This window comes from Hermetia illucens, chromosome 6, assembly GCF_905115235.1.
Source record: "Hermetia illucens chromosome 6, iHerIll2.2.curated.20191125, whole genome shotgun sequence".
In the NCBI taxonomy this organism is placed as follows: domain Eukaryota; kingdom Metazoa; phylum Arthropoda; class Insecta; order Diptera; family Stratiomyidae; genus Hermetia; species Hermetia illucens.
The window spans coordinates 67,679,822-67,706,301 of NC_051854.1; the positions used below are offsets into that span (position 1 = coordinate 67,679,822).

The 26,480-nt window shown below is 38.9% G+C and overlaps 1 protein-coding gene across 14 annotated transcripts in view; it reads right to left on the reverse strand.

Annotated features, from left to right (window-relative positions):
• The window catches only part of LOC119660586 (GATA zinc finger domain-containing protein 11), a 461,215-nt gene that overhangs the window by 384,455 nt on the left and 50,280 nt on the right, over nt 1-26,480 (reverse strand). For all 14 annotated transcript variants that reach the window (XM_038069255.1, XM_038069254.1, XM_038069253.1 and 11 more), the window contains one exon: nt 14,459-16,093. In XM_038069255.1, the coding sequence (XP_037925183.1) occupies nt 14,459-15,419 (961 nt within the window). In that variant the 5' untranslated portion in view covers nt 15,420-16,093. The remainder of the gene's footprint in view (nt 1-14,458; nt 16,094-26,480) is intronic.

The window sequence follows — 26,480 nt, forward strand, 5'->3', positions numbered from 1 at the left end:
GCAGCCGCGGCTAGAGTACTCGATGAGAAAGAGCATCGAATCTTTTTTTACCTGTTAGTTTTTTACCTGAGCCTTATAAATTCGAACACAAGTATAAATATAAAAAGATGGAAAACCAATCAATTGTCTAAATTTATTTGCTGTTTGGAATAAAAAGGATAATCCCGTCTAAAGTGAGCACTGAAAGGTATTCTGCTGTTTGTGTGTTCAGTGATTTTTTTAAATGGATCGTACGAACGGAGATTGCTTTACCGTTCAACGTCATGCTCGCACTAAAAAACGAGTATTTCATGGGAATCGATACTTATTAGAGAAGAAAAAGGACTTCGCCTCAACATCAGCAAAGAAGCTTTTAGCAAGCATAAACATGGATGCTCCAATTGCGACAAGTTTTGTATATTGTATATTGGATTTTACTGGAGTTTTCTCCGGTATTTCTGTAAATTTCTGCAAATAATAAAATATACGTAGTACTAAAAAAGGAATGCGTAGGACATGTCGAGAAAAGAATGGGAACGCGACTTAGAAATGCAAAGAAGAATCACAAAGGCATTGGTGGAAAAGAGGCTGGAAAACTTACTGATAAGATTATTAACGAGCTCACTAGATTTCTTGGGCTAGCTATTCGTCGACACGCAAAACCACAAGAAGGCACCTTTGACTGAAGAAGTTCAAACAGCCATCAAACCAATCTACGAAGATTTCTCACGAGATGATCTCTTAAACAGATGTTTAGCAACAGAGACCCTGAATAACAATGAGTCGTTAAATGCATTGATCTGGACTTTCGCTCATAAACACCTTCATTCTGGGGCCAAGGTCGTAGAAATAGCCACTTCTCTAGCTGTTGAAAATAATTCAATGAAGGATTCAATGGCATTCTCAAAATCCTAGTGACAATGGGATGTCAAGTTGGTCACATATGTCAAGTTTATGTTGACCGCCGTAATGAAGCGCGAATTTGGCGGTCCGAACGACGATGGACTGACCTCGCTAAAAGAGCCAGAATTGGAACCAGCGAGCAAAAATCGGCCTTACAAGACTTTTTTGAAGAAACCGAGGGTACTCTCTATGGAATAGGTATAGCAGATTAACGGTGAGTTAAAACTTTACTATTGATAATCACATTTAAATTTTTCAGATGCGTTTTTCTCGAAACTGCATCTTGAAAATCGGCTGCCACCATAGCTCAAAATCTATCCAACCAAATTCTTTGAAATTTTCATGACTTCTTTAATACATATTTCTACGGTCCGCAAACTAGGATAATTGCAATCGGTAGGGTCGTTTTTTTTATTCATAAAAAAAGCCGTAAAAAAACACCAAAACCCAAAAAATTAAGTTTAAAAGCCCACCAAAAATTTACCTTTTAATATTTTCTAATTATCCTAGTTTGCAGACCGTGAAATATTGTCCACATTAAAATGCCGTTTAGTTTTTTCCCTCAGATGAACGCAGCGCCCTCGAGCGTGACAGCAGAAAAACACTTTATTTTTGGAGATGAGTGCATAAATTGACACGTATTCCGAAAGCTAGCTATGATATCAAGCTGAAAAATTTATCTCACATACTAGAGATATTAGTAAACATATGGTTTTTCTATCTTCATCGAGTCCTTCAAAATAATTTTTCAAAAAAAGGCAAAAAAAACGGCCTTCACACGGGATGACCCCCTTAATAGTCGTAAAGTTTTGAAAATTGTATAGTTTTTTGGAGATTGAAGAGTGAGTGAATCGTAGCCGTGTTTTGGCATGATACACTTTTACGGGCCTTACTTGCCAAACGCTGTGGTATTTTCTGATCACAAGCCATCTACTTTCAATTTCCGTTGCAAATTTTCGACATCGCCCCTGGGACAAAAACGACAACTGGATTATTTCAGTCAGCAAACCGCTAAAATTACGTACGGCGTACTGCAGGCGAAGACAATGTCTTTACAGATGCCTTCCTTGCAGGCAGAACATTAATGGCCCAGTTGCAATCACTCCATTGAAACTCAAGGAAGCTCAGCATAATGCTTCTCTCATGAGTGAGATAAGTTTCGGATCGGACAATTTCCCATCGCTTTCCTAGGACTAAAATTGCTCTAAAACAGGACATTTTTAGTTTACGCTGTCTGTCTGTCTGTTTGGAATCACTCTCTATGTTCCTGGAGAATTCTCTTTGGAAGTCAACTATCAACCAGAAGTCGATTTCTTCCAACGGCCGACTTCGAGAAAGAATATGCACGATCTAGCTTACTCTTTCACTTTAGCACGACAAAACACCTCTTTCAGGGTGCACAAGGTGAAAACGCCTTCGCAACCTATATATGAGGGCCCTTATTGCATCATCAGAAACAATATTAACTACTTGACACAATATTTGGGAAAAGTATTTGATGGATTTAACTTACCTAGTACTTGCGCACCTTCAAGCTCCTACGACGGGTTACCAACCGGTGACCAACACCTCTCCGAGCTTAAGACACTGTGGCAAGCCACTCCGAACTTATTCTGGGGTCCCGCAGAAAAAAATTCATATTTTCTCAAAGGACTTTATAATACTCCTCACTGTACGGGGACTTGTTTGGCAACTAGTGGGCCAATGCTATTCATCTTAGTTGCGAAATTAGTTGGATTAGCGTTTACACCACACCATTCAGAAAAAGTGTGTAATCTCATTTTCGAGTTAATTGTGCAACAAATTAGAATAAGAGTAACCTAGGAACTTTAAAATTGTATAGTGGATGAGACGTTAAAACCCCGAGGAGCAGACCGCAGGCCACAAGTCCCAATTATGTACAGAATTGCTAGAGACGATCAAAAGTGGTGCCTGCATATGAATATAAAGCAAATGACCAAATGAATAAGCCAAGCCGGGTTTGCATCTAAAAGAGATAATGATTTGTGTTTTTTTGTCACTGGAAAGCCAATAAAACACTAGAGATAAAGGTTTCATTGCCAACATTGAGTAAGACCATAATCGTTTTATGAAAAATCGAATCGTGAATGCCAAGTTATCCTGCATCACATCAAAGAAGTTCTCTTGCAGCCCGTCGCGCTCTTCGGACTACACACCAGGCAACTAATATTTATTTCACTCACTTTCTTACAAATTAGATAATGTAATATTCGACAATGAAGAGGATCTCCAGAAGTGGCTCAATAACTACTTTCATTGCAGAGAACCAGTTTATCTCTGATACAATTGGATCGAAGAACTACAGGAAAAACAGCAGAGGGAACAAACAGCAAAATAGTAATGGAGCGTACCTTACTGAATAATTTATCATTGTTGTTGCATGATTTCCTCACGTTTATCAATTTCACTGATGAAGTGTCAAACAAAGCCATTACTAATGTTACAGACGCTGTCATCCCCTATCAAAAACCCTATATGGAAAATATCATGTTCTGTTTTGCGGTGATATCTTTTCATTCGTGATATCTTTTCATTTTCTTTCACGTAGATATTAAATTAGTACCTTTCCTGTACAGAACTCAGATTGAGTAGTAATCCTTGCCTTCTTTCTTGTTTGCTGAATCTAGTAGATTTTAAGCTTTTCAGCCTCCTTCCATATGACGCTTATTTGGATATTATTTCGTAGGAAAATTTACCAGCAAAGATTTCTGCGGTTCGAGCTCTACAATAGTTTTGGAAACAACCAATTTTCCTTCAAAAACCTTTTCAGCTCCCTCCTCTCCTGCTGTAAATTGGGGGAATAGAGTAGCGAAAGTTGTGGGGATACTAATTTTACTGCGCATCTTAGAAAAGTCAAAACATTATGCAAAAAGAAATATGATCACATTCTACAAGCCCGTGGAAAAAAGTCAACCATCGACATAGATACTTTAACTGCTCCCATCAAAAGAAACTTATCCGCCTACATGTTAATGGAATAATTTATCTAAAAACTTGATCGTTCCAATAGGTGCCTATCTATCCCGGAGTTCACTCATTTATATACTCATAAAGTGCACTTTTTCTCATTTATTGAATATTTTTTTTTGCTTTACTTCTGAAGTTTCTTTTCATTCGTGCTATTTTTACACCCAACTACGATCTATGCCGTAACTCGATCCCTTTTGATTTTATACTGACGATTGGTCAGCAATTATAATATTGTTAGGTTGGATCGTTCCCGTTGATATGAATACGAATCGGTTTTAATTTTTTATCTTTTTTGGGGCCATACCCAATACGAAAGGGGCACATTCAGCCACAGTAATTCTATGCTACAATATCCCAGATTAGTGGTTATCACCGCCCGATATTACAAAATTAATAGGTTTTAGTTTCAGATTACCGTGTTGAGATTGAAACAGATCGATCTGAATCGTTCTTTATTGTTGCCATATCAAATAAATTCGTTCGAGACGTTTTTATCGACAATTGACTGGACGAGGGAAAATCTCGGATTTTGCAATCGATGAGTCTCTCGTTTGAACATTTCTAGTTGATTTGGTCTATAATTCTTCTGGTTTATCTGATTTTCGACGTTATAGTCCAGTTTCACTAATTCACTGATCCGTACGAATTTTATGGAAGATTGCTGAGATGTGGAATTAAACTGTGTGATTAGGCACGGATTGTCAGCATTTGTATAAATCAGGGGAAGATGTAGTGTGGATAGTTATATAAGTGCACATTCAATGAAAGAAGAGATTTTGTTAGCGCAATAAAGGAATTCATCTTTGAAATTGGAAAAGATTAGATAAAATCGGACGTCATTACCCCTTTGCAATAGTTCATATACCTATGTTTAGGAATTTCGTTAGACATATTGGCATATATTATTATATTATATTATTATATGAATGTTTATATAGCTACAATTAAATAGGGAGGGCTTCCCTAATTAATGTCAAAGCTTATTAATCAATTTTGCGTTGTGCTTATTCTTCAAGGAGGTACTTACATTCCAGCTCTATCACTAAGACCTGCGGTAGAACGGCTCTTGGCTGCCTTCCAAGAAAAAATGTAAAATCATAGCCAGGAAATTTCAGCATGAAGTTGAAAAGAAAGAGCAATAATTGGAAATTACTGAACGGTCCATGCCTAACATCGGTTGTTAGTTTTGGAATTCCCTATATAGCGTTGTTGCCGCTTCACTGGATTCGTAGTCAAACTGAGGCATCCTCCCTTTTCGCAGACAACTTTCAAATATGTTTAATGCTCACACCTAGGCGTACTCTAGAGATTCTGGCGCGCTGGAAAAGGCTTGGAACTCCGATCTCCAATTTCCAAGATTGATAGGGCAAACACTAACCACGTTGATAAATTTGTCATTAGCAAGTTTAAGCCCAAAAGTTCGAGATAGCAGCGGAAATAATTCGAACCTTTTTGATCCTATATGCCTACATTCCGTTCTTCACCCATTCCTTCTGTTCACCATTATAAACAGCTCAACACCCGTTAGCTGGTCTAGACCTACCTCAAAAAGCAACTCCAGACATTCCAGTTTTGCGCCGAGTTCCAACAGTACCAGATGTCTAAAAGCTACCCGATGTCCGCGGCTCCGTCACCACACCATCTGAAACAAAGTCTACCACGTCGTCTTTTTCTACCATAAATATTGCCTTCATAGACTTTCCGGGCAGGATCATCCTCCCCGTACGGATTAAGTGACCTGCCACCACAACCTAACCAGACTTTATCCACAACCAGGCGGTCATGGTTTCTCTCATAGATTTCGTCATTAAACAAGCGTCCATCCTCTTGTAGGTGGACAAAATACTTCAGAGGATTCTTCTCTACCAAGAGACCAAAAGTTTGCAATTCTTCTCGCTAAGAACCCAGGTCTCCGAGGAAAATATGAGGACCGGCAAAATTATTGTCTTGTACAGTAGGAGCTTCGACCCCATGATGAGATATTACGAGCAAAACAGTTTTTATAGACTGAAATAGGCTCTGTTGGCTGCCAACATCCGTGCGGGGATTTCGTCGTCATAGCTGCTACCGATTATGCTTTTTGACCCTAGCTAGGAGAAATTATTAACAGTTTCAAAGCTGTTTTTTCCTATTTAAATCGTTCTCATTTTACCAGTGCTATTTATTGTGTTTCTTTCATTTCTTATGGTGACGCACACACCATATATTTCGTCTTGTCTTCATTGATATGCAGCCCAAAATCTCTTCACCTGCTCTATCTGGACAAAGGCAGTTTGTGTTGAGTGAAGTCGACGAGAAAACGATGCAATTTATGGCAATATTGTGACAGTTTTTCCATGGCTTTCCTAGATGTTCGTTCCACTCCTCTTCCGATATAGCTGGTCCTGTCTCAAGCTGCACGTCTGGCATTTTTCGCCTGAACGCTTTCATTGCCGACAGGCTCCATGTTAATTTCTGTAGTAGTCTCGAGGGCTCTAGCCGTCCCGATGACCTTTCCTTAAAAAATGTAAAAATTGCGTTATTCTTCTCATCTCCGAATATACCTTTCCAGTTGACATTACTTTGATTAAAAAGTACCATCCGATATGACTTCTTGCTTCTATCGCCGAAGTTCCGGAGAGGTACGCAAATGACCACTACGCTTGCTTTTGGCAACTTACTGTGAAGGAACAGCATGGCATTGGATTGAAGTCATATCTCCTTCAAATGCAGCATTTGAAGTCCCCTTTTTCTCCCTTTATTTAACTGTCCCTGCCTTCTATACGCAAACAATCTAAAACTCGACAAATGAAGTTGCTCTCAATTTTGTCCGGTTCGAAAGCAAGTGGATGCTGACTAAGGACCGTTTATTTCTCAAACAAAAATCTAAAAACCTAAACCTAAGAAACTGTTTTGTTAATAAGAACAGTATGTTATTGGAGTGTCTCCGATGATCGTTTAAATGAATTAAATAAATAAATAAGTGCTTTGGCGATGGGAGCAGTTTACAACAACAATCCCTACAACAAACAGTATAAGCGAAGAAGGGAGTCACAATAGACTAAATTCAACAAAAAGCAAATGAAGGATATGAAAATCACCACAAGTTGGGCATCATCAGACTGTCAGACGAAATAGCATTCATGTTAAAAATGGATTATATTCTAAAACCTTAAAACATATTTGGCATGGCGTGGCATGTGAGAGTATTTATCGGAAAATAGCCCGAGATAACGGCAAGACTTCTACAAAAACTTTCACCCCCTGGTGGGAGATACTTTTTGACTCATTGAAATTGTCTGAAAACCAGAAACAGTACCAAACAACTGGCGCGAAAATATTGTCTCCCCCATAGACAGAAACTAAACTAAACTAAATAACTAACTAAAATAGGATATGATGTAATCTGGCCTTCGTACCTATGCGCCGAAATCTATTATAGAATCTAAGATTCTTAGAGTAAGACTTTTTTTGACTTAAACTTTCATAGTAGAGCTAGAAAATTTTTGGAAGTTCTCTATTATTGAACAGCATATTTGTGACATAGAGGACTTTTTTCATTTTATTATAGAATGCTGTACTATATATGTAAAGAAGTGCGCATTACTGACATGATAAAATCATACATTTCTTATGCAGAAAAAACATTAGAAAGTTTGCAGATATTTTCACAACTACAAAAAGTTTATACACATATAACATCTTTGCAGCGCTATCACAACCGTGCCTGAGATCTCCAACCGAAGGAAAGAATAAATGGCTACCGAAATACTGCACATGTGGCATTCATAGTTTCAATAAAAACGTTTTAGTCAAAAGAGGAACATTTTTCTACTAAGTTTCAGTGGTGTCCTAAGCCTGCATTGATTTACATCTAAAGATTAGTCAACAAGCACACGTCGTACTTGAGGCTGAAAATTCGAAGGTGCCAGAAAAGTCGTTGTTCGCTTAGTAGTGACCAAAAGAGGAAGAGCATGACAAGTTGCGAAACAGGCAGAATGTTCATAAAATTCATTTTCATTACTTATTGCTATATATTAAAGAAAATAGCACTTGTTGCGGAGAAAAGCTGGATAATTTACATCTCAACCCTTTAGCAAATGATAAAGGTATACAACATGATCGCAAAAATTAAAAGATAGAAAATATGAAAATGGGCGACTGTACTAGATGTATCTCAAAATTTACGTGCGAGAGTCTCGTGTATTTTAGAAATTAAGGCCAGAACGTTGTAAGTGAAGGCTATCTAGAGTTCACTCCAATTTTATCTAAGTAGCCAGTCAAACAACTGAATATGCATGCCATTATAATCTAGTTTTTTTTGACTGTGACAAGGTGTAGTTGAAAAAAGTGAATACTATCGTGACCTCGCTGATATGAGATAACAAATAGAAATAGTAGAAAAAATATCAAAGTACCACAAATAAAAAAAGATAGAATTTAATCTACAACTATTAAGAAATTTTGCATTTCAAAATTAAACAAGCAAAATGACAAATTGGGCAATTGACAGACCGAGGTCTACCTGAACTCAGAGAGTCAGAGAAAGATGGGAGTATGGCTACTAAGTTCCAATTGTTGGACTGCATCAAAGAGTACCGAAATTTGGAGGGAACTGCAACAGTTAACGAGAAACATCAAGAGTTAGTGCTGCAAGAATATTTACATAGCTCTGCAAGCGGAAATGTCTAATAAATCTAGACTTTCGTTAGCATTCTGACAATTAACGTAGAAAGCAAGATCACAATGAAAATAAATGTGTTAAATAACTCGAAAGTTGACGAATGCAAATGGTTCAAGGTAAGATTGTAAAGAAAACACCTGGCTTAGACGCACTTCGCTGTGGGAACCGTGTCAAGAAGTGTGACATGAATTATTATTGCAATGAAGCGGAGAGAGTTATGCCCGGATTGTGCTAGTTAACGATAAGGAATGAAATACATATAGACAGCATTCAGAGTTGATTCTACTCCAGCATGCGATAGAACGAACAATAGGTAATTTTGTGTAACAAAAATTAGATGACCTCTATGACGCAATAGTACCCAGGGTATATCGCACAAACACTCAAATTGTCATGATTTCAACTTATCAAAATGCTATTTAGATACAAATGTTCCGAACAACATGTCATAAATATTTGACTTGTCCCATAATTATCCCATTTCTAGAAAGGACATTCGGATATCATTGGGTAGCCAATGGTTCAACAAAAGAAGCAAATTATAAGAGAATTTTCTCTTATTAGCAAGAAGTTTCTTGATGTGAAGTTACTGTACTGTATTTCGGGAACCAACTGTCCCTCTCATTAACGTGATTTTTTATTTTTATTTTTTAATTTTAATTTTTAATTTTTTAATATCTGTAAAATATCCAATCAATTCTCGCTGCTAGATGAAAGAAGCTTATCTACACTGCTTAATAAACAATCAGCAAGAACCTAATGACACTAGAAAGGATAGCCAAATGCCCTATATAATGTATTACTAAAATTAAGAGTACATATGCAGGAGCAACATGGGAAATGACCAAAAGATGGTAATTTCAGATCCTCTTGACTCCATTCGGACTAAAGCCAAGGCCGAGAAAAGTGGCGTATTCGATACAGACGGGATGCCTCCACTACTGAATGGAGCAAAAACTAAAGAAGAAGGAGAAGATGGCCCACAAAAGTTGACACTATCGGTTGAAAGTTGAAGGGGACAATCGCAAGGTGCGAAGGCCAGATTTACTTAGCGATAGCTTCTAGATCTGACTGCCCCGAGCCCAAGTTCAAAACACGGTTCGACATGGATGTTTGAGAAGCTGTAAAGGTCGCCTGACTAAATTTGTAGTTCTGATTTTCTTAACTCAGATGGCCGAGAATATTAGATTTGATGATTTGCACTGATAAGTGCCTTTACCGTGCTACAAGCAGAGAGTGCAGAGAATGAACTAATAATTTTGATTAATGACGATAAAAAAATCCAGCGGTGGCTTCAGATTTGTTTAGATGATGAAAAATTATGCTTTCAACAAGGAAATAATAAGGTCTATAAATGAAGCGGTCCTCAGCTGCAAAATGGGAGTGAGATTTCTAGCACAGCTGACCATGAGGACATCACTGTGGGAGTAGAAGTTGAAGAAAATTGTCAGCAGTGCCGAGGTTTTGCAAAGATGAAGGTGAAATGGATAATGTTTCAGATGACAAACCGGGAACTCCAACAAAACACTGGCTAACCGTGCTGATAATCTTTGCAATAATAATAATAATGATAATCGTTGGCGCAACAATCCATGTTGGATCAGGGCCTTGAAGTGTGTTAGAGCACTTCATTCAGGACCGTAACGGTACACTAGGAGGCAATGTGGTCAGCATTGCGCAATGCAATGGTTGCTAAATATGCTTAAGAGTTTTTACATGGATCGGCGGTTTTCCTTTGCATCAGTCGATCAAACATCCCTCAAAGCCAACATAAGTCGAGGAGCGATTCAAAACGTCTTTACCTGTGCATTGAAGGTGAATACTGATGCTGCCCTTGGAACTACGGAAATCTAAAATATAGATCTCTGTGTCAGTGCCTCTGACAGTCGCTTTGGTACCCATAGTTTCCAGGAAAGGGGGTTAGTTAATTTAGTTTAATGGGGGAGTAGCAGCTCCAAGCATTCAGACCTTTGTTAGGCCCATGGTATTATCCCCGGAGATCACCTTTTCAATGGCTCTCGCCTACGGCGTTCGCAGCCTTTCGTGAATCCGAGAACATTCGCTCAAGCCCAAGAAGCCGCACACTATTCTTTGAACAAAACCTTACCAAAGTGTCTTCGTCTGAGGCCGGGCAGCAGCATACGAAGGGCATTGACATAGAAGTGTTCGTATGTTGAGCATATGGACGCGGTGCGTCATTATAGCTAGGACTAATAGACAATTTGCAAATATGTGGTTTCGTAAAGAAACTGTTTGCAAATCAAGTAGGTCAGAATGGCTCCAATGTGATAAATGTAGTCGGGATTCACGTACTGAATGTCTGTTAAAGTTAATTAAGATGATTTTCCTAGGGAAAAACCGTCGCTTTAAAGACAAAGAAAACTTCGAGAAGCTTGTGAATAGCAACCGCGGGCTAGCGGCAGTGCAGATTATTTCTTATTGAACACTTTCCTATCAGGACAAAAGGTCGCTGCTAATAGATCAAATATAAAACAAATCCCAAGATGCTGACTTTATCAGTGAAATCATAATGAGAAATTGAAACTCGTAACCATTCCGCGAAACTAAAATAAACTTTAAGGTCTTGGGATCTCGCAGTGCAATGGGACCCTTGATAAGGCAAGGGAAAATATGTTGATCAGCTCTAGATGAACTGATGCATATAACTAAAAAGAGACAGCAATGGTTCACGCACTATGCCACAATAGGGGTTTATAGTAACCATATTACCAGGTGACAAATCAAGACGGTCAAAGTTAATACAGGGCTAGAAATAATGAAACTAATATCATTACGAATGACAAATAGGTAGACCAATTCGCAACCTGGTTTTTGTCCCAAACGCTGGTATACCGACTTTCTATCCAGTACATCTGAAAAAGATACAGTGACGAACAGATTTGCAATGTGTAGTTTTGAAGGGAGAAATATACCAGCAAAAACGAAAGATATAATTTCGTAATCTACATTACTTGTAGTTCTTGTTGTAATTTTTCGAACTTAAACTCTTGAACTCGTAGTCTAGGATTGACTTAATTTACACGAAAGTATTTTGCAATGACTTAATACACATATAAATAACCAAACCCTAAGATCTCCTAGTCGTAAAGAAGAGTAGAAGAGATTAGGAAGTACCAAGATATGATCATCGTGTGCCTCATTTGATATTTTTTCAGATTTCGGGACTGTTCATTTAAGAGCTTATCCCTTCTCTTCCATCTCCTTATCCTTCTCCTAGCTTGCAGTACGATTCATACAACAAATAAAGGTTGTCTCCATATAGCTTCATCATCATCAACGGCGCGAAAACCGGTATCCGGCTAGGCCTGCCTTAATAAGGAACTTCAGACATCCCGGTTTTGCGCCGATATCCCTAAAAGCTGTCTGGCGTCCTGACCTACGTCATCGCTTCACCTTAGAAAGGGTCTGCCTCGTCTTCTTTTCCTACCATGGATATTGCCCTTATAGACTTTCCGGGCTGGATGATCCTCATCCATACGGATTAATTGACCCGCCCACCGCAACCTATTGAGCCGGATATTTCCCGCTTGGGTGGGAAATATCAGGACTGAAAAGGCATCTCAGGGATTTCCAGTGTATCAAATTTGGTCGTGATGACTGAGTTTTCATATGTACGTGAATTATGTGTAAGGGGATGAAGGAATCGACCGACTTACACTGGCTTACAACCACGTATTCCACTGGTGCTGTTTCTAGGTGCAAGCAGGAACTAAACGTATAAAAGTCGCCGATTTTTCAGATTTCTGTACAGCTCCACCTTGGTGGCTGACAAAAGTCAACACAAACTCAGACGACCGCAAAACGCCCATAATATCAATTATAATTTGTGTTGGAAGCACCTCGCCATAAATACTTCTCGCACAACCCTTGATAAGCCCCTCTCGCTTAATATTTACATTACCAATATGATATTGGGTTGTATCATATTGGTAATGTAAATATTAATGTTAATTATTAACAACATCAAAGGCAAGTCAAGGGGGACTATACATGTTTAAAATTTTATCTCATATAGGAAGTCTAAGTTTTTCGTAGACCACTCCTCTATAAGCTCGGGAAAAACTTTGATATGGTGTTTGACTGGGGGGAATTCATTCCTTTGTATTATACAATAAGGTCCCCAACTTTCTAAACAACTGTTGATAAAACAATTATTTTCGGTGAAAACACGGTTTTTGTTATTTACTTCAGAACACCTGCTCTGCGATAGCCAAGTTGGTCTACATTTGTGACATCTCTGTCGAGCATATTTCAGTTCATTCTACTAATGTAGACTTCTCAGTTGCATAGCATTAAGTGGGGCGACAATGAAACAGAAGCATATCGACTGCTGACTGTTCTATAGTCTATAAAGAACTAATCAGGAAGCATATACGTATATAGAACATTTACAAAAAAAAAATAAAAATTAAATCGTAATCTGCACTACATCAAAAGGCAAGGTTAGTTCCCTTGAGTATACGAAAACATCTTTTCCTATTGCAATCGTGTTATGGATCTAATAGCACTTTAACTAGGTTTTGTCTGAAATATTACCAGAATCGGTTGCCTATCGGTCTATATGTCACAGGAATTTGATTTGGAAACCATTAGGCCTATTAGCAGCTGTATACTGAACACTCTGGGTGGTTCGCTTAGCCTCTATCGCCTCGATCAGAGAAGAACGAATGGGCTGACGACCTAGTTAGCTACTGACTGCCCGACGGCGGAAAGAGCTGGTGACTCCTGGTAGTGCACACTCACTGCCAGTGCTAAATCTGGGATGGTTTGGACCTTTTAGGACGCACATAATTAGAGTCCTGGCACAAGAGTCCATCAACATATAAGAGAAAGTTTACCAGACCATATCAATCTGGACGGAATCGAGACAATAGCGGCTACGGAGCCAGACTCAGCATAAGGTAAGGCAGACGAGACCCGCATGCAGTCACTCAATGGACACTAGGTAAACTGTTTTTTGACGGACTAAAAGGAGTGTAACGGTATGGCTATGGTAGATCTCATTTCGATCAGCCATTTTTATCTACCTACCCACCTGTGTCCATTAACATAAAATTTATTCCACAGCATATGATATGATGTTAGGTTTCATATCAAGGGGCTTGTAGAAATTTCTTTCTTCGAATATAGCGATATACAATATCAGGTCACACTTCTGATATTAGTTGCGAAAAAGATCTCTGAAAAAGTTCAGAATCTCAAGTCAAAGAACTATAATGTCTCTCTACTACAAAATACTACTTTTCTTTCTGCGAAATTTTATAGCTCCCCTATCGCTTAACTTTGGTGCAGATCTGACTGTAGTTACCCAATTTTTAGTTTGCAAAATATGAGTTTCTGGTGCAGAGTTAACAGAGAGTAAATAATCTGAAAAATGTGTATGTCTATATGCATTGAGAAAGTATTCTTTTAAGCTGCAGACTGCGGATATCAACTTTGGAACCTTGAATTTTGAAAAAAAACCCGGCTTCCATCTCCTAAAATTTTTTACCGAAATTAACCATATCTTAAACCTTTCTTTCCATGAAGCTTACGGTTTTCGACCTGTATATAAGGCAGTCGCGTTGTATGCATCATGCAAAACCTTTCAATTTTTTTTTTTGAAAGGACCAATCGGGCAGAACAAAAAGTGGATGTCTGATGGAAATCAAACTCAGCTTCCCGAACGAGCTAGCAGAGAAAGATGGAAGAGCTTATTCTAAGTTACCTCTGTGAACCTGACAGATCTTCACTGTCAGTTTTGACTCTTTTTTAGTAAAAATTAAAATTTCATCTTCGTAGGTGACAACAGTAAACTCTTTTAGGTCGCATAGGGTCTTCCAATGCTCCGACTCATTACACATTAGAAACTAACCACGATCAAACAATATAGATACAAAAAGATAAATAAAATGTACTCACTGTAATCACTACTATCGTCCTGCGTTCCGTTAATTGTACCATCGGGCAGCATCTGTATCCAGCGATTTTTGATGAACAATTGGATTTTTCTCGCCGGTCCGGAAATATGTGATAAATTTGCCGAACGTTCGTTACGATCCAAATTTGTGTCGTTGCTACTACTATTATTACTGAAGCCATTATTCACCTTTACGCGACGGTAGGTGTGCTGTTGGTGAACACTACGATCAGTCCGTGACAAATGCTGCAGCGTTACAGGCGTTTCGGTGGATGTTATCAACGAGTCCTCGGTAACACCCAATATGGCATGCATTGTTGTAGTAGGATCAACACTAGGATTATAATTATTGCTTGACTCATCACTATCATTATTATTTACGATTAAACTTTCACTAATATTATTAAAATTATGATTTATTAAATTATTCACATCACTACTAAGACTATGATTGTTGTGCGTTCGGATACTACGGAGTAGATCAGCAGTCACGCGTGCCACGGTTAATTTTTTACGCTTCCGCTTATTATAGACACGCATCAATCTCTCAGGTGGTATCGATCGATTTGAATTTGATATGATACCCTTTTCGATTGTCGAGAGGGTTGTAGATGGCATGATCATGGCTTCGTTAGCCCGATCGGATTTTGAACTTCGTTTACTATTGTTGTTTGTACTCGTTCCACTATCACTACCACTGTTGCCGCTGCTGTTATTACTATTGCTAAAACTAGCGCTGCCACGATCATTAGCAGCGAAACGATCACTATTCGTTAGATTGAAAGTTCCAGATGAACTGCAATTCATGCAAGAGAACCTTGCATACGGCTTGGCATTAGTCATTAGGGGTAGTTGACTGCCACCGGCGGCTGGCATGGCGAAACCGATCGGCCAATCGATCATGACCGATAGGAGGGCGCCCAGCACGGCTAGGGCCCTCCACCTTAGTCGGCTCCTCGGCATGAACAACCCTCCACCTTCAAAAAATGTATTTCCTGAATTCAAGATTAGATACTAACTTGACTTTCACTATGCTTTCCTTTACGCAATATTTATAAATAACGCTTCGCACTCTATGCAAATTAGAAAAAAATATATTTAGATTGTGATCATGAAAGTGATCACGTTAAGGGAACTTTGACCTCAAATGATGGGATGAATCTTTGCAGTAATGAATAATGTGATGTTAAACTTTTTACAGGATTTTAACGTTTGGATTTTGTGCGGAAACTAAAGCATCTTAGGTCACCATTTGATGATGCCTTCTGTATCGTTTCGGTCGGTGATCACGTGGTTGTAGTAAATAGTGAACAATTCCATGAGCCATAGTTTCCGAAAAGGCAATGTTTATAGCATCTGCACGTGACTGGTGAAGTATTGAATCATATAATTTTCAGTCGCCTCTCAATTTCAATGCTTTCTGCGCTTTCTACTTTCACTGTTTGCTTTTTTTATGTGTATTCAGGTTGTTTCTTTCAGATCAATTTTCTTCGAAATGTTTGATTTCTCTTCTTTAATCATAACTTCTTGAGAACTTTATTCGTCTGCTATATAAAGCTTCTCGAAGGTTATAGCTTTTCCAATGAGTGTGAATATTATCTCCTTTAGAAAAAACGCATATGAAGTATTCGATATTCCTGAAAAAAAAACAAAAAAAAAAAACCAAGTTAGTATAGATATTAATAAAAATCAAGAGATGACGGGAAATCTAAGGAGAACAGAAGCTCTATGCAGTATTCGATCACTGTTCAAAAAGTTTCATATCACTGATTTTGACATGTCAGTGGGAAATGTCAGACAGAAGTGAAGTTGTTCATATGCTAATCAATCAGCGAATTAATCTTTCTCATGTCTCAAATCGACATCTTACGAAATCAGATTAATGCTGTGCAGAGGTAACTATCCGTGCTTTAATCAAGCAGCGATACACATCGGTATATCTCCACCTGTGATCACTTCAGCAGGTCTATCTATAATATATTCATGTCTATGCAAAAAAAACCTAAAAGACATTGAAAATTCGAACCATACTTTCAGCTAAACTGGGGACTGCTCATGGCAGCGTCATCGAATGACGCTCCATCGTATCAGACTATCACTATACGCATATCAGAATGATTGTCTGGCTCCTATTCTAAAATAACCGAGATAAACATGACTGATACCAAAAACGGCAACATATTAGTAAATTTAGGAGTTTGTGATATTCATACGATTGGTAGTTCTGTTTCCTTTCGGCATTGCTTTTTTCCTGGATTCCTGACTGACTTGTCGCAATCTAATGCATCTTGATAAGACGCGAATACAAACAAGCACTTCCATTCAATATTTCCAATACCTCGAAAAACGCATCAAAATATAACGCAAAACCGCGCCGAGAAGGCCACGGTCCAATAATTACACCCAACATCATATCATCGGAAAATTTATAAATTTTGCACGCCACTCACTCAGGTGACTGCGCATCACGCACACTTCGCCTCATTCAAATCCGTTATCTTTAATGGATGATAATGGGTAGCGGAACCGCTAAAAATATTCTACGACAGCTACATACAAAAGAAAAGTAATGACTACGAAAGCGTACTATTCTCAAAGTGGCACGTATTCCAACTTCACACGCTCATCTTTACTTCAATTGCTGGAGCAATCTCATTCACACCAACTTGCAAACTGATGTGGTTCGCCTATCAGAATGCCTATCGAGTAACTAACTATCTTTGCGACAAATTTCTAGCCGCAAACCGATCAAATAGCTTCACAAAGATTTTTCCCGATAGTGCGAATTTGCTGAGATACTATATACAACGGCTGAGCTCAGAGGAAGACGTTCGAAGGCACGAGAAATCAGATCGTTTTTTAGATGGCAGAGCTTCAATCCCAATCTAGTGCAATTAGTAATTATCTGGTTTGTTGGCCTTAATATAGGCTACAAATTGCTTTTTTAGTTTCCTAAGTGATTCTTGGTGGTCAAAGACCCAATAAAATAGTTTATGATTAGTTTGTGGTAAGTTATGTGACGAAATCTACGGAGATTGATTAATGCTTTATAAGCATTTCTTGGGAAGTGTCGTCGAGATACTTTCGCTTTTTTACATACATAGCTGTCATATTGGTTGGACTCACATGCAATTTCTAAGACCAGCCAATTGAAATTCCGGTTTTTTTAGCTTTTTATTGGTTGAACCTTCTTCGTACTAATTTAATCGTTAGGCAATCACAGCTGTGGTAAAAAGACATAAAGCACGTACCTTCTCTTCTTCAAAACTGTCCGTATTTACAGGAGGGGATCCGGTCACCAAGGGCCCATGGCAGCCTAATCTGCAACCCCTGTTGAGGGCCAAGCAATGAACAGAATCTTCAGGACAGCCCCAAATTCTCAACTTAATGTAGAATGGCAATAAACATCAAAAGAAAATTATGGAATGGCACCTCAGATCATAAAGTTCCCTGGAGAATAGTAAGGCCTCTGGAGATGAAAGAAAGGAAAAGCCAAAATACATAGATTGAAGTAAACAACGCAAAAATTTAGGAGCGAACTGAAACAAGGGAAATGACGTTAATACAAATCAGTCCAAACTACTGCGAAGCAGCTTAGGCTCACAAAACAATGGACAGTTGAATTTAGACGTGGTGGTCATTCGTGAGCCGAAATTGCGGTAGCACTTGGGTGAATGATACGGCGAATGACATACGTGGGAACCGGGTTTTGTTAAGGCTAAAATCCTCCAGTAACATAATATGAACGCATGTTAGGCAGCTTGATGTTTTAGGTTAGCGATCACAACACTAAAATAATTACCGCCGATTTCAACGCGTGGGTCATAGAGTGAGGAAGCTGAGTGCCGTATAGCAGGGCCAAATGCTGATTGGGTCCTTTACGGAGTTGGGCATAGTACTAGCAAACATTGACCAATTTCTTTTAGCAAAGGGTCGAACTGACGTACCACAGTACTTCATTTGTAAGAGCGATAATCATTCATTCATTGAACACCACTAGGCCATCGACAATGGAAACGGAGGAAGCGACAACCGAAGGCACGCCGTGAATAAGAAAGCTATTATAGTATGGTAAGCTGGGCTATCGGGACTTTCGAAGAGAAGACAATCATAGCGCGATGTAAAGGATGACTTATTGTGTCTCTTTGTCAATAACAAATGTGATGTTAGAATCTCTTGTTGGCATTTTCACCGAATGGTGATGTCGGATGTGCCTCTAAAAATCAAGAAATCCCATCCTCCGGAAGTGAATGACAAAATTGATGTGTTTTATTAAGACAAAACTAAACCATACACATCTTTGATAATTCGAAAAAAAACAAGAGACCCTACTTGGATGGATGCATAGACCGGATCGCCCTCACAACACTCAATCAAACACTTATTTGATAACTCGGAAAAAAATCAAGAAACCTTGTCTGGAAAAATTTTAATGCAGAGACCGTATAGCCCTGACATTCCAATGGCAAATTACTATATGTTCCGATTTTCAAAATAATCTCCGCGTTGGTCTAAAATTTACTTCAAACAGAGTCGTGTGTAAAACACGTGACCCTCATTATCAACTAAAATTATAGAATTTCCGAATTGATGCAGAAGGTCGTCAAAAAAAGTAATTGGGGAATATTTGGGTCAATAAAATGAGCTTTCTATACTTGAATGCAGCAATGAACAACTTTGTTCGCGAGACTGGCTTTCTACGAAAATTACTACCAAGCAAGTGAATCAATACTTAGAAAACAGGTAGGATAATGTCATATGGAGCTGTCTTTTTTAGGAAGACAAGTGGAATACGTACATAGAACGGAGAGAAAAGTCGAAATTTAATGTCCTACGAATATTAAAAAAGGCTTCTGACATTCATTTCAAGAATGATTCCAAAATGCGTTACTGGGCAATCCTTGCAAGCGGTATTCCGCTTACAAGGATTGCTCTATACACCTAAGTCGATGTGTAACGATCCAAAGGCCGACCGAAACGAAGTTAACCGATGAAAACTTATTGACTGCCCTCGGACCGATGATCGAGAGAAATGAGGGACTCGATCTATTTGGGCCGATTCCACTACCAAACGAGACAAAGGTTAAAAAAGAAATATAATCCTCTGTCATTACACACTCTATGAACTAGAAGAAGCACCCGAAAAGGTTACCCAAATTTACTCAACTAATTTGTTATTTAGCAATTCTGGTGGGGATTTCAAATGTTGCTTTCTTCACTGAGTATTATCAACCAGCGCATGTGTTCACGGACAATCGAAGACTTAGGGTCATTTCATTTGACTGGCAGATAGTGAATTTTAATTGTTTGAAGGTCACAGGCCTTCATATTAAATTAAAAATATTTCTTCTTATGATTCTTTCCAAATTTCTCAGGGATAAAAGAAATTCTTTGGAGGGATTCATCATGGTTTACCAATTTATGCAAAAACGGCTGGAAAAAAAGTAGAGTAAAGTATAGGCAAGTTTTGCGTCAAAGAATTTATTTTATTAGATAGTTTAGACAATACATTGGTATCTCGATGACACAGGTTTTATGATATCATAAAAACTAACATAGCTCTACAAGCTTTGGAACTTTTTATGTGTTTAAGTTTGGATAAGTTTTCTAGTCTCATTGAATCTCGGTCTTATGATAGCTCATTTCTAGACTGTTACGGTACCATAGAAGGTAATATGGAAATAGGTTACTAAGCCATTCCGACAGGAATTCCTAGTAGAGACTGTACCTCTCTGATTGCTCTTGGGTTAGAAAACCCAATTATTTTTAAGTATACTGTTGCCAAATAGAAGAAATATTGGGCGCTGGGAAGATTCTCCAGAGACAATTGATCCCACTTCCCGCATGACAATCGTTTTAGAGACACCTAACTTTTATGTCGTTTAGCACAAGCTCTTACCTCCAAAATCAATCACCTCATGTAATCCATCGAATGAGAGATTCAGTGAGTAGGGCGGGCATTCGTCAAGCGTGATAAAATTTGACCAAAAAACGTGAGAGTAAGTTGCTCTTCATTTGGTCCGGTCCTACATCAAGTGGATGTGGACTTAGGGATCCCCCACTATCCTAAACAATTGAAAAATTAGTCTTGCACCATTTTTGAATAGATAGCTTTATAGACTGAAGGAATGTCTTCTTGAAACGTTCAATCTGCTTCGCTAAAGTGCTGTTTGGCCCACTGAGGGGAAATATTGATTGCGTACACTTCTTAGTTGGTTTTGACCTCTTGATCTATGAAATCAAGGTATACCTTACCGTATTGCGATTTTTGAAGGTGCGCGATGATTACGGGAACTCGTGTGTCAGTCTTGTCATTCTAGTGATTGTAGGCTCCTCCAACTGTGAACAGCTTCACGTTAGTGAGTACCTATCGCTGACCTAACGCCCGGTATTTCAGTTGGTGGCATTTTTAGGTAAATACAAACTAATTTCCATCATGACACGCTAAAGTTTTTGGAGCTCGTTCATTTTCGCTGAGGCTGCCGTAGCGGAAGATCACGGTTCAAATCACAGTGCTGGCAGAGGGATTTGTTATCGTGACTGGATGTCGGATGACAGTCGACTAAGCTGTGAATGAGCACCTGAGTCAAATCAAGGTAATATTTTCGGGCGAGCGAATGCTGACCACATTGCCTCCTACAGTCCACTGTAGTGTACCGACACGGTCTTGAATAAAGTGCTTTACTACACTTCAAGACCTTGATCGAACATGGCCTGTTACGCCAACGATTATTATCAGGGCCTTAAAGTGTGTTAGAGCACTTCATTCAAGGCCGTAACGGTAGACTACAGGATTACCGTATCCTATAGGAGGCAATGTGGTCAGTACTCGACCGAGATTATTACCCTGATTTGATTCAGGTACTCATTCACAGTTGAGTCGACTGGTATCCGACGTCAAATCACGATACAAGTCCCACTTCCACCAGTGAAATTTGAACCGCGACCATCCGTACGACAGCCTCGTGCTCTAACCACTCAGCTATCCGGAAATACTCGGAATTCTTAGACTGCAGAAAACAGTGCATTTCGCAACCTAACACCGAATTAACACATGCAATATCATAAAGAGAGTACATTTTTTCTAATATTGGTCTGATAACGTTTTGACAAAATATCTTTTACCTGAAGCTACGATAAATTTAACTTTTTGAGTGAACCTAGAAGTCAATGCATGCATACAACAGGTCAACATCGAAAAGCTCCAAATCGCGGATGGTAAATGATTTCCGCGCTAGAAGCTATATTCCCAATGGCCGGCAACAAGCTTTGGATGGAAGTAAGAGCAGTAATCAAGAGGATAGCAGAACAAATATTTGAGTATACACAAAAAAAATGAGTGGTTTGGGAATAATGTCAGAATTCCCTAAAGAAAAGGAATCCGGGAAACAGACAATTATTGAAACACCAGAGCAGAGAAAAAGAATTATGTGAACCTCCGACTAATAACGAGTAATAGTTTCAGGTGTAAAAAAACATGTAAGGAAACATTATTATAACTGACGAAAGATAAACGAGCAATAAAATACGATGATGCTACAAAGTATGGAGGAGTTTAGGACGCGAATATTAGCTCAAGCCCAGATTCTGTAAAAACGGCAGAGCCATTACTGATGACAAAACAGAAGAAATCAAAGCTTCCATCAGATGTCAAAAACCATCGACTAGAGATTCCAGTTGAAATTAAACATATGTTACATAGTCGATAGTCAGAACATCCACTAGCTCATCCAACAAGTATGGTAATCGGTGCGAATGCTGTGAGAGCGGTACCAACCCATTATATTCCCTATCTACAAGAGTGAGAGTAATTGAGAGCAAGTTGAATGGGAAGCATCACCGTGGCTGTATAGGTGGGCAATCGGGTACAGCTCAATGGCTTAGGGTGGAGTAGGTACTTGAGAAATGTTGAAAATTCAACTTTGATGTTTAGTAAATTTTCATTGACTTCAGACAGGGGTACGATAGCATTTATTGAAACATCTTCGACTAAACGAAAATGACGTTTGTCACAAAATTCAAACTGAAGCAAGCGGGTAGGCTGACTGCACTGCTATTTAACCTAGCTTTTGAGTGTATACTTAGCAAGATACCTGTTGATAAAAAGAGTACCTTATCCTCAAAGTTTCAATAAGTTGTACCACTTTTTTGCGAACAGGTTGAATTTTCAACCCCAAGCTTCGAATGGCATATGGATGGGAAAAAGAAAAGTCCCTACTCTATTATCCCGAGGAAAGCTCGTGCAAGGTAGCCCACTTCCCTTAACAAGGCACTTTAGGATAGGTTTTTTTTGACATGTTTATCATGATCAAATTTGAATTTTCAATTGAAAGCCGGAAAAGGAAAAGGTGGGCAGGAGGTGTAGAAGAATTGTGGCAATTACCCGCGTTTTAAAATGGCACTAATTTGGTGTCACAACGGTAACATTTAATGTTCAATCCCACCCTCGATGGGGATAGGGATGGTGTGAAAGCAAAAGGTCACGTTTGATTTTCCAACCCCACAGTCGAAGGAGGAGGCAATGAAGAGGATATGCAGCAGGAAGAGGAAGATCATCCTCCTTAAACTCTCACAAGTTAGGACGATCTTAAAGTCAGTTGCATACAAACAAAGACATAGCTGTCCATAGCCCTTCGTTTGAGCGTTTGTAAACCCACTGAATGCCTTCAAAAGATGAGTCTTTAGGCGAATAATTGGAGCAAAGTGAGAATTAGATTAATGGCGAATGTGTTATAACCATAAGTTATACGAACTATTTGCCTGAAATTTTCACAATTATTAGACTGATAGAGATAGTACGAGTCGACATCGATGGTACACTTAGAAAGGTATACTGACAGACAAGGATCAGTAGTAGAACCCTAGAAATGTTGGGCTAATTGTATGTATGCAAATTGCATAACGCTGCACGGATTTCAGAAGGAGGACGCAGTTGATGGAACATGGCAGTTAAAGGAACTGCCCGGAAAAATTCAAAATTCTAAAAAAGCTGGAATAACTCCACGACTTTGTCAAAGTTAACGGTTGAAAAAATTGGACCGAAAGAGCCGCTCCAGTAGTAATTGCAACAGTACCAATAAGCTTAGCAACACTACTTCTTGAGGCAACATCAAATAGTCAGACAACACTTAATAAAGCAATTATTGGCCACAAATCCAGCTTCCACATGTACATAGTATATCGAAGAAAAAACATAAAAATGCTGCATGGAATATTAATGCTTTCGTGCAATGGCTAAACGTACAGAGTTTGTTTTCAAGCGAATCAAATACTTAATATCTCTGTTGGAGACTTCCATAACTGATCAACAAATACCAGTCTTCTATTGGTACTAGCTACATAGAAAAATTAAGGAATTTATCTGCAGCCAGAATAAGCTCGTGGCGTCAAGTTAATTACTCCTCGAAATAGCTAAATTAAGTTATTTTCCGTCATTTAACCATAGCGAAGATATATACGAGTAGAAAACTTCTGGCAATTTGATCAAACAAATAGATTTTTCCTAAACCAAAAAGTTTCCCATAAATAAGGAAGATTGAGAAGTAAAGTTCCAGCCATGCTCATCATTTTCTCACAGTCTCAGTTTGGTAGACAGTCTGGAGGTAGCCTTGCTTGTGAAAGATATAGGAAAACCTTAAGAGTTTACAATCATTGTACTCTGACGTACTCAAGACTAAAAGTTGTTCCCATTTCAAATTTCCGACATCCCGCAACCATTTCAGATGTTGACCTCCTAAAATGAACCAATTTTCCACCTCTCTTTATCAGTTAATACTCTTCGCCGCCGGCAGACAAATTTTCAGACACTGTCGCGAGAACGAGCCCTTATGCAACAATGCAATTCCTAACGCGACCCAATTTATGTGTGGCCTTTTTCTATTTTCGCAGAACCACCTACAAAAAGCGCTCTCGTGTTTCTTTCTTATCAACACATTCATGTACACACACGAGTATCATAACTCACTCCCATATGATTCTGCGGTTGATTTACATATACCACCTATACGAGCATTGCCTGTATCTTTTGCAGCTTCCATCCACCCGAACTGCATTTGCAAATCCATTCATCTCGCCAAGCATTGCGTAACCAAAAAGAGAGCTCTCAACATATTTGCGCTATTTGCTAGCCGAGCTTACTAAACGGAATAGTGGCAAGTTTGCTGAACGCAAGGCTAGCGTATGGTCATCACTTAAATATGTTGCAAGTGATCATACTTTTACAATTATATCTAATTATATGTTATATGTAAAGTTCAAATAAAACATTATCGAACCGACGAGACAATACCACTGCAAGCCAAGTACCAGAGCGCTTGGTTACCGCGAAATTTTTCGCGGTTCACCTCTTACCGTATATCAAAATTGCGGCCGTTTTTGTTGGGCCCAGCACCATACAATTGCATGGTGCATCCCATATATTGGTCTAGCTCTGCTGATATGTTTGTTGCGATGCGTGCAAAATGCATCCGGGCAAGTGATGATGATGTTTCAGACCCGTCTTTGCTCGATTCATTGAAATTTTATTTTCGAAATTACGACGAATGCGTGCGTACCGCTGCACATCACCCGAAGAATATATGAATGTACGTAGGTACATAATAATGAGCACATAACACATTGCACAAAGGGTCATTGGCATAAATTTTAAATTTAAACTTTTAATTCTTCTTCGCGCGCCACTACACGCCAATATCTCGCTCGGATTTCGTTTGTTGCGTATTGAAATGTGCATAAATGCATGCGTACAACATTCTGTCGCATAAGTTTCCATACATTACTGGCATACCTGGCTGCACTTAGATTGTTGGAAAATCGTGGTTTTTGTTTGGTAGATAATTGTCCGGTTTTTCTTTTACGAATGTATGCGTTTGAATCTAACTGTGGGAAGGCCAAGTTCTGAACGAGGCTGGCTGGAAGTTCAAGCAACTACATTCTCTCATAATGTATGAATAGACATTGTTTTAATTCGCTCTATTCACAGGAATCAACAATTAGGATCAGAAATCACGTGGAACCAATAATCGACTACGTCTTGACACTTGTTGGAAAATATACTGACAATGTTCCCGCTGAGCCAGTAATTTTCTGAAATATTTCAGCTCATTTAATCTCTGAATTCATGTACGTATTACGAACAGAGTAATTTATACTGACTTTCTTGAATTTATCATGAACAAAGTGTGCCATTTACAATTAACATTCAATTTTATTGAAGGTTGACGCCAAAATTGCGTCAAGGGAGAAATGAGGACGGGGAAGGATGCTGACTGCTCCAGTTAGGAAACTGAAAATATCAATGATCTACTACAGAACTTCATAATTTTATACGTATCCTAGGTCATTAAGTCATCTGTAAGACGCCCCATGTTAGCCGCCCCAAAGTGCGCTTTCACGCATCGTTTAATGGAAATTCTATCTGATATCATTTTCCAGATATCAGCCAAAACGCTTCCTTGAAATGAATTTTCGCAATATTACCAACACCCAGTGTTGATGCAAGTTTCATGTACCTACATCCAATATAATGTACGAACTGGCTACCTACAATCGCAGAGATAAGTGCAACTTATAACTTAATACCCCCATAAGTTGGGCCTGTTCTTTGACTCACACGTTCAGGGAGGCCTTGCAGCCGTACAACATAAAATAACCGGCCGGCCAGTCGGACAGACAGCCGGTGGCAATGCCGGAAAACGCATGATCGCAAGAGACACTTTAGCCACTTCAGATTCGCACATATTGTCATCTGAGGAGATGCTAAGAGATTGTTTTGTGCCAAATTTAAATTCGGATGCTACATAAATTGCTCAGTTGTCGGTGTTCCTATACTTATTTGCGGTTGAGGTTGAGGAAAGCGTAGCTGGCGATTGTCGTCAGGACCGAGGGGGGCCATAGACACTCGGGTAAGGAATCTGTTAAAAACATGTTTCAATCATGAAGACAATAATGTCGCAGTTTAGTGTGAAGTGGGTGTAATTTCCATTAAGAAAACGGACAAAGTGAGTACGGCGTTCTCAAGATAAA